The sequence below is a fragment of the Misgurnus anguillicaudatus genome, chromosome 10 (genome assembly GCF_027580225.2).
Source record: "Misgurnus anguillicaudatus chromosome 10, ASM2758022v2, whole genome shotgun sequence".
Taxonomy (NCBI): domain Eukaryota; kingdom Metazoa; phylum Chordata; class Actinopteri; order Cypriniformes; family Cobitidae; genus Misgurnus; species Misgurnus anguillicaudatus.
In genome coordinates, this window is record NC_073346.2 from 15,311,393 (window position 1) to 15,321,418 (window position 10,026).

The 10,026-nt window shown below is 40.1% G+C and overlaps 1 protein-coding gene across 4 annotated transcripts in view; it reads left to right on the forward strand.

The window, feature by feature from the left end:
- The window catches only part of hdac9b (histone deacetylase 9b), a 32,193-nt gene extending 22,923 nt beyond the window's left edge, over positions 1-9,270 (forward strand). For all 4 annotated transcript variants that reach the window (XM_073871950.1, XM_073871952.1, XM_073871953.1 and 1 more), the window contains 5 exons: positions 798-913; positions 2,326-2,443; positions 3,872-4,072; positions 5,662-5,873; positions 7,801-9,270. In XM_073871950.1, coding sequence (XP_073728051.1) covers positions 798-913; positions 2,326-2,443; positions 3,872-4,072; positions 5,662-5,873; positions 7,801-8,109 — 956 coding nt within the window. In that variant the 3' untranslated portion in view covers positions 8,110-9,270. The remainder of the gene's footprint in view (positions 1-797; positions 914-2,325; positions 2,444-3,871; positions 4,073-5,661; positions 5,874-7,800) is intronic.
- Positions 9,271-10,026: the final 756 nt, after the last annotated feature.

The window sequence follows — 10,026 nt, forward strand, 5'->3', positions numbered from 1 at the left end:
ATAGATGGTAGATAGGTAGATGGGTAGATAGATGGTAGATAGGTAGATGGGTAGATAGATGGAAGATAGGTAGATGGGTAGATGGGTAGATAGGTAGATGGGTAGATAGATAGATAGGTAGATGGGTAGATAGATAGGTAGATAGGTAGATGGGTAGATAGGTAGATGGGTAGATAGATGGTAGATAGGTAGATAGGTAGATGGGTAGATAGATGGTAGGTAGATAGACAAAGAGACATGTAGACAGACAGATAGATAGACAAATAGACAGAGACAGACAGACCAACAAATAGACAGAGAGATAGATAGATAGACAGACAGATGGACAGACAAATAGACCGAGAGATATTGATAAAAGACAGACAGACCAACAAATAGACATGTAGACAGACAGACAGACAAAGAGACAGACAGACCGACAAGTACACAGGTAGACATACAGACCAGCAAATTGACAGACAGACCAGCAAATAGACAGGTAGACAGACAGACAGGCAGACAAAGAGACAGACAGACAGACAAATAGACAGGTAGACAGACATATAGACAGAGAGATAGACAGAAGGGCCGACAGTCAGATAGACAGGCAAAAAGGGACGACAGCCGGATGGACGGACAGACAGACAGAGAGAAGGACCGACAGACAGATTGACAGAGAGAAGGACCAACAGACAGATGGACAGACAGTCGGACCGACAGACATACATACATACATACATACATAAATACTCAACAGGTTATCCTAGTATGTAATTTATAATATTTACAGTTATATTTCATTTATCTCATTTCGACAGAGTCCACAGCCAGTAGCAGTGCTCCAGGATCAGGTCCTAGTTCACCCAATGGGGCCTGCAGTGCCTTGGGGGCTGAAAATGGACCATCTTCTCTACCAGTCACCACACGCACCGAGGTACCGATTCAATGTCAAACTTGCACTCGCATCTAACCGTTCAACCACAGGTACAAAGGCCCATTAACAGTCAAGATTTCTTACGACGTTTTCATCAAAGCTCTTCTGAAACACTAGAACCTGTACGACTTAAAAAAGCTGATGGCCAACAGGCCGCACCCATAAATTTCATAGACCCAAGCACAGCCTGTCGTTGAGCAGCTATGAAAACAGACCGCCGACTCTACGGCCCGTGACCTGCTTGTCCGTCTCAGTCCAAGGAAAACGGCTCCCAGCGCAGACAATAAAGAGTCGGTTCACTTCCTGTTCTCTACCGCTAACCTTTACTGGCATTATAGCTGTGTGGTTTTCTGCGCCCGCAGGTCTCATAAAAGCTCGTTGGAAGAAAGCATAGATCAGATATTCTGTGCTTTTAAAGTCAGCAAGGTTAAGTTCAGCGCTCACCTATGGACTTCTTCCAAGCCGCCGCACTGAGCTGGACTTTCTCACTATCAATCCTCAATATAGTGCGTGTGTGCATAATAAGAACCTCGTATATCTTTACAAAATTTAGCACGGAGGCCTTTTGCACTTTACTGATGTTCATTAGCTCCCTCGGACTGACTCACTTCCTGTTGGCTTCATGGCTCGGTTGCTTCGGGTCCCTGTGGACTTTGCTCACACTGAGGTGTGTTCTGGGCAATTGTGACATGTCTCTGTGAAGCCTCGGCTTAGCAGCTGTGTTATTCTTCAGCACCACTGTTTACACTCCCATGGACCTCCAATGCAATAGCTGACAAGGAATGCTTATTGCACCCTGATCCAGTGCCGAAGTGGTGGGTGGTTGAGCTTAATTGATCTGCCAGCCGCTGGTAGCCAAAGACACGCTAACAACACAAACACGCCCGATCGCTATTGTATTGACATAAGCCGCGAGGTCTCACGGATCGGACTGGCAGGTCGAGGAGCTCCCCGCAGTCGCGGCGCTAAATACGAAAGCGACCAGCATTTGTGAACCGTTACATTGGGTATCCTCTTTCAGGGGGAGCTGGTCCCCCAGGTCAAATAAAGGCTGGATATCCACATACAGGTCAGGGAATCGGCAGGAGGGATATGGGTAAACAGTACCGATCCTCGCCGCATCCTGATTGGCTGCACCACTGGGTGGAGGAAGTAGAGTCATCTAATACGTTGTTTCTCTGATATTGTTACTTCATGTATCTTATATAATAGCATCAATGTGATCCTGTCCTCTGCCTCGGTTTTATTTCCTTGAGTTAAACTCGTACAGCTTTACTGCGGCAGGAACGAAACCATCATTCGTCTTAGTACATTAAAGTTTATTGTTCTGTTGCTGTTGTTTTTTCCAATGGCCCATAGTGGGATTTCAAAATGTCTCTGTCTCTTTTCCTCCCTCTGTTTTTCCGTCACAGCGTTGGCCATCGCAGTCAAGGTTATTGGGCCCTGAAAGCTCTGTGTCTATGTTAAACCTCTACACATCGCCATCTCTACCCAATATCTCCCTGGGTCTTTCGGCCACCTCCTCTCCCATCAGTGTAAGTCAAACATTCCTCTTTTATGAACTCAGAGTTCTGTCCACAACAAATCTGGACTGTGATAAAGTTTCATGAATTTGTCTAAACCATTTGTCCAACAACACTGCAAAAAATTATTTCAAGAAAAAAATTCTTAGAATTTTTGTCTTGTTTTCAGTAAAAATATTGAAAAATTCTTAAACTAGGATTCTTTTTCTTGATGAGCAAAACAACCCAAGAAAATAAGTCTAGTTTTAAGACCAAAAATATCAAATTTAAGTGATTTTGTGCTTAAAACAAGCTAAAAAATCTGCCAATGGGGTAAGCAAATTTTTCTTGAATTTAGTGTTTAAGAAGAATGTTCAAGATTTTTTTTTGCCTGTTTTATGCACAAAATCACTTAAATTTGATATTTTTGGTCTAAAAACTAGACTTATTTTCTTGGGTCGTTTTGCACATCAAGAAAAAGCATCTTAATTTAAGAATTTTTAGATATTTCTAAAAAATACTAAGATTTTTTTTTCTAGAAAATCATTTTTTTGCAGTGAAGTAAAATACAGTTTGGGTAAAAAGTTTTAGTAAATTTTAATTCATGAAATGAACATAAAACCAAAAAACATAATTTTTATGCACTATTTAAACATTTGACACTTGCAAGTTATTAGACAATGATGGACTGTTTATCTAGTCAAACCTGTAGAGATCTTCATGGACACATTTTTCGAAATCATTGTAATATTCACAACGTTGCTTGATTTTATATTACAATTGAAATTGTAATGCATGATAGAAAACGAACGTTTCTGCATTTTTGTTACCTATTTTTATATACTTGGTATCCACAGGCTGCAGTATTTTTAATATGGGTCACTCCTATACTCTTGATTTAGGAGTCACCTATCTGATTGAATTGAATGTGGATGTTTATATTGATAAATGAAGGGAAATGTCATTTATATCCTTGATTCAACTGCATATTGTGCTGAATGTTGAAAGAGCAGCCATCACGGTCTGACTGGATGATATGTGTAGCCTCAGGGCTCTGCCCTTTGACCTTGGGGGATTTTATAGGGCTTAGATAAATATTGTGCTTAAGTGTCTGGTGTTGGTTGCACCCCACCCTCCCCTCAGCCACCCCATTCATTACTGCTGTTTAAAGTCCAGCCAAGCCAGAATAATCAAGTTTAGCTCCCAACAATATTTAATCTTGAGTTAATATTGTAGTTAAGAAGATTAGCCCATGTGTTTACATCATGAACGCTTAGTGCAGAAAAACAAACCAAACCTTCTTATATATGTATATATTTTTTCTCTTATCGAGATATCTTTTTTATATAAATGTTCTAGCTTTACAGATGACAGATTTATGTATTGTGATTTTTCCTTTTGCAATCTGTTGTTAAGCCAGCACAAATAATGTAAATATGTAATCTTTAATCACCTCTCAGTGCTGCTTTAGGACTTAACGACCAGCATGTTGAGGGTGGTGGGGTATCAGCGGTCATGCAGGGTCTGTCCGCCCAAATTCTGGGACCAGTGCCCCTGTCTGTTGCTATGGAGACCAAAGTTAGCACCAGCCACCAGGCTCTTCTGCACCATCTCCTCCAGAAGGAGCATCTCCGCCACCAAAAGATCTTCTCCACAGGTCAAGAGCAGGGTTAATCGTATTCATACACAGAAATCGAACACACTGTCACTATTGTGATGGCACTTGTTTTTAAAAAGTTTCATCATCAGCATGTTAAGTTACAGGTTCAGTCCCAATGGAGCAACCTGAGGTTAAGTGCCTTGGTCAGAGACACAAGGGTTGTTCCTTGCGGCTTTAAACCTGTAACCTTTTGGTTTTTGGCCCAGAGCTTTTCAAGGATCAGATTTTCCTTCATCTTTTGAGATAAAGGAGTTCATTGTACAATAAAAACATAGTGTAAGAAGTCAAAACTTCCTCTCTGGACCAGTTAGAGAAAGAAAGCTACAAAAATATTTGAAAACAATATTACAAAGTATACAGTTATGATTACATTTATAATATATACAATTATGATTTTTATTACAGACACTGCAAAATAAATAAATAAAATTTAATTTTGTCGGTCACAAACACGGTGGAATGTTGGATGTTCCCATAGCTCAACGAAATAACTTTGATTCGATTCCCAGGGAAATACATATTAACTTGAAATCATTTTCTGCCAAATACTTACAGTATTTTCTGAACTATAAGTCACTCCGGATTATAAGTCGCATCAGTCAAACATGCGTTTTGAAGAGGTATAAAGATATATAAGTCGCACTGGACTATACATCGCATTTGTTTAAAAATTATTTCACAAAATCCAAGCCGAAGAATAGACATTTAATCTGGAAAGGCAAGTACACGTTAAAGTAACATTCAATTCAATTTTATTTATATAGCGCTTTTCACAAGTGTTAATTGTTTCAAGGCAGCTTTACATGAGTAGATGTAGGGGAAAACACAGAAAATTAATAGATAATATAAGAAGTAGGATACAGCGGCTAAGAAAAAAAACGTACAAGCGAGCGTAGTAATAATGTAACGTATACAGTAAAGTGCTTAGGTTAAGCCAAAGTTGGCTGACTCTCCCGGGGATGAAAAAAACCCCTAGGAGAAACCCAGTGGGAAAAACTCCTAGAAGGACAAAAACCCTTGGGAGAGATTAATATATATTTATATATATATATATATGGACATGGTCGGGATAGGAAGCGGGTAAGCAGATTAAACTGGTTCAGCCGGTGGTCGTCGGTCGCGCATCGACTGGGCATCACGTTGAAGGACAGCTAGTAGATCAGTGATGTGATGACCTTCACAGCAGCAGGAACTGGGTCTGTATATAAAAAGTTATTTAAACGATACACAATAGCATACAAAACATGCACGACAAGCTAAATCAAGTTCAAAAAGGTCCCGAAGTCATTCCACATCACTGAATCCATTGAATTACATAAATACAGGAGCAGCATAGAGACTCTCGCGGCTTTAGACGGTAATGATGTCTCTTGGTTTATATGAAATAATTTTGACGTATTATAAGTCGCATCTGACTATAAGTTCCAGTACCCGCCAAACTATGAAAAACGTGCGACTTATAGTCCGGAAAATACAGTAAATATTTGTGGCACACCTGACTCTTAGTATAAGTACAATCAAGACATACAAAGGCAAATGTTTGCTATGTTACATTTATATTTACCAGATCCATTTTACTCATTCAGGTCAAAGTCCAGTGCATCCTCCTTCTCCACTGGCCTTGAGGGACAGTTCTCCTGGTACGACCCGTCCCAAGCTCCCACGTCACCGGCCTCTGAACCGCACCCAATCTGCTCCACTGCCCCAGAGCGCACTCGCTCAGCTCGTGATTCAACAGCAACACCAGAGCTTTCTAGAGAAACAGAAACAGTATCAGCAACAGGTCCAGATCAACAAGGTACGATCATTTAACCAAATAACAGAGCTATTCCATGTTTTGATTTTAGCGGCATTATGGGAAAACAGCCAAAGTATAAAGGATTAAATTGTCTTACTAAAACACCATTCAGTTTGTTCCCAAGGGAACGCCATGTCAGACAGCCCATCTCCTTTATGTGAGGAAAAACCTATGGATGGTTTAAAAGTGGCACTGGAATTAGCATAGCTTAAGGCATCAGTTGCATGCTAACACCACAAAATTGCACAGGGACAAGTTCAAATGGGCACCAAAGTGGATGGAATACATACTTTTGTTCCCCTGTGGAAATATTTGTGTTTCTGTGCACCAGCAGCCGTGACCTGGCCATCCGTTTAAGTGCAATTATTCTGCCGCGCATGCTAGGTTAGCGACACGGGAGGCTCGGGTACTGAATGACTCCTTTGTTAGCGAGAGCTCGCAGATTGATCTGCCTTATTATTGCTGAGAGTGCTATGGGAAATTCAAGGTTACAAGAGCAATTTTCAGACACGAAGATCAAAAGTGCCCAGAGAGCAGTTGTTTTGCCTATTATTGTTATGGCCTTTGTAACCAACCGCTGCCTGGTCTAGGTAGAATTGCGTGACTGTAGTTTCAAAGTTACTAATTGATTTGTTTGGCGCGTTCAAAAGATCTGAAGTTAAAAAAGTAGCAGACCGTGTTTAACACAAATAAGTTCAATGCCAAGTGCATAAAATAGCATGGCTGCTATTTTTTTTCGTGGAGTGAGATTGCGCTACTATTCAGTTTGTACCGTACAGCACTAATGGTACATAGTTGTATCTCCTAATAATATTCAATAGACTAATTGTTAACAAGTAATAATGCCCTTTTGGGTGGTGGGTAAGTGAATGCAATAAATGATTTCTGGGAAATTAGATCCTGAATGCTGTGAAATTAGGGATTTGCACACTGTACAGGCTTTAGTGTGAGCCAAGGTATAAAAATATTTTATTAATACCAGAACTATTTTTGCTTGAGATTGGCTATACTAATTTTTCCATATTATGTGTCAGATCTATAAGGTTGTGGATTCGATCCCATGGGAACACACATAATGATAAAAACGTATACTTTGTAATGCACTGTGTGTGACCTGCTGGACCGGGTTTAAACTAATCCAGGACTAGGCCTTAGTTATATTAGGACATTTACAAACACACCTTACACACAACAATACTGGTGTGCATTTTGAGACCAAATTAAGACACTGATATATGTTAAGATATGTCAGTACAAGGTGTTCAAATTAAAGGGGTGGTTCGCTAAAAAAAAGGTCATAATTTTCTCATCCTCGTGTTGTTGTAAATCTGTATTAATATCTATTTTTTCTGATGAACACAAAAGAAGATATTTTGATAAATAATGGTAAACACAGCAGATTGTAACCATTGACTTCCATAGTAGGAAAAACAAATACAATAGAATTCAGTGGTTACCGTCAACTGTGTGCTTACCATAATTTATCAAAATATCTTCTCTTTATTATTTATCACAATACTTCCATAAAATTTATTTTCCTACTATGGAAGTCAATGGTCATTATGTGCTGTGTGCCTACCATCATTTATCAGAATATCTTATTTTGTGTTCATCAGAAAAAATAAATTCATACAGGTTTAAAACAACATGAGGATGAGAAAATTATTACAGAATTTTCATTTTTGGGTGAACTATCCCTTTAAGGCAGCTCATGTATTTTTGTCCTTGGATTAGGATTAGCCCTGTCCGGGAAACTGCCCCTATAAGTCGCTTTGAATAAAAGCGTATGTGGAATGCATACATGTAATTCTAAATGAATAAAACTGATTTGTGTTGCACTAGCTATAACTATTACTATTACTTCGTGCAATAATTCACCCATCACTGAATCATAACAAATAAGTCAAATCTTTATGTTTCTCCACAGATGCTTTCGAAATCAATCGAGCAGCTCCGTCAGCCTAACGTCCACCTGCAGGAGTCAGAGGAGGAGGAGGATCTGCATGACCAGGATATGCAGGAGGATAGCTCGCCCTCTGGTGGCGTCATTCGGAAGCACAGCACAGACCACAAGAGATCCAGCTCACCGATGGACACTCACCCCGGAGTCATCCGGGTGAAAGAGGAGCCCAATACCAGTGATGACGAAACGCTGGCACCTCAGAGCCTGGCAGACAAACAGAGCTCTTATATTAACCAGGTTAACGGGAGGGTCGTGATTCGGGCCGTGATTTGAAACGAGAAACGCAGATCTGCACACGCAAACACACAGACACACACAACATGCTTGAAATGGTGGCAACGCATGAACACAGGGTCATTGCTTTGGGAGCTTCATAACTGGTTTCATTTGTGAACTTGTGGGGTGATCTCTGTCCGTTTAATGTTTTGTATATACTCGGAGAAGATGAGATTTTAACCGACTCGATCTTTTAATGCTAAGAAGAAGTTTTTGATTGTTAAAGTTTGTTGATAATTTAAGATTTTCTCTTTCTACTTTACACCCACCTATTGAGAAACAGCAATTTTGCTTTATATAAATGTTACGAAGCTATGTTTATGTAAGAGGTGAAAGCAACATCGTCGTCTGCCGAAAGACTCCCAGATGAACAAAGATCCTCACGAAAACACTGGGAACAGTTGGGACGGGTTCTAGATTCACATTCTTTATTCCTCGGTCTCCTGTGGCGCGGACTGAAGGCTGCCCAGGATCACGAGCAGTACTCCTTGCTGAATTTCGAGAGGGAGAGAGAGTCGTAGAGGAAATGCCTGGTGGAAGCCAGGAATCAGAATGATTCATGAGCGCAGGAATGCTGGGAGAGGACAGAGCTCCATGCTGAAGGCCCAGCAGTGAGCTTTGATTTACTGTGCAAGCAAATTACAAAGTGAGTGGGGAGACAGTGGTGGGAGCCCCCTTTTAAAACCAATCATTTCCTCTGTATTCCCACATGATGTGTTTACCACGACACGCAGGCTTGATGTTACTCTGGTAGAAAAAAAAGGTAATTGTTCTGTTCTTTTTCCTCATTCGGTCCTTTCCTGAGGTGGTTTTGCTGTTTCTTGGCTGTCTTTCTTCAACTCGTGTGATAGGTTGAAAAAATGCCGTATTGTATTTTATCATCTTTACATCTTTCCTGTAATTGATTGCACTTCTGATGTATAATTGTTCGTTTTTGTGTATGTGATCCTCGAAAGGCGTCAACAACAAAAACATTGATTTATGGAGGAAAATGTTAATCGTTGTGAGCCATCAGTGTCGACAAATAGCCTGTGAGTCAACCTATTTTGTTCCTGTCGTCTGTTCAACTGTATGGGATGTTAATGACAACTGTCCAGTTATGATCAGTTTGTAACCGTATTCGTTCCCTTCCTGTCTTGTCACCTTTTTTAAAATAAAGTTTTTCCATCCTGTATTTCGTTGGACAATCTTTTCACCGGACTGTTTAACTAGCGAATTTCCAAAACAAACATAAATCAAGAAACAAATCAGAAGGAGTTGAAGTAAATGCAGACAAACTTTCCCACACTGCTGATTCTGAGGGTGATACAGAGGTTTTAGACTTTGCCTTTGAAGGCTTTCTGTGCAGGCCTTTGAAGTGAACATACGAGAGGTTCCCTAAGTCTGCATTAAAGCTGTTAAGATAAAGTGAACCTCAAGACGGTGATATACAGTATAACCTGGGTTAAAGTGACCAGGCCAAGTTAAACCAATTATGCAGGGTAGGCTTAGCCTGAGCTCCAATAATTCCTAGTGCCAGCCAATGAACTGAGCGCATAACAGTCCATTCTGTGAATCGTGGAAATAGCTGACTTATTTAAGAGCATTTCAATTTTCTGTTTCAGTGTTTTATTCAACCTAAATCTTAAATCTAGAGCTGGACTTGCAGGGGGGTGTCTGGAAATAAAGCTTTACTGGGGCACAAGCCCACCATTACTTGTTCTATCACTTTTTTTCTTGAAAGCCAAAATGCACTACAAATTTCCCTTGCTTAACTATTCATTACATGCAGCATGTAAGGTAAAGGCAAACATATTTCAGTATCTTCAACATAGAAAATATTTTCTTTTTACATTACACAATGATAGGCTTAATGATAGCTGTCCACTATTTAGCCGGGATGTCCAGTAAAATTGATTTGTCCCGTATGTGACC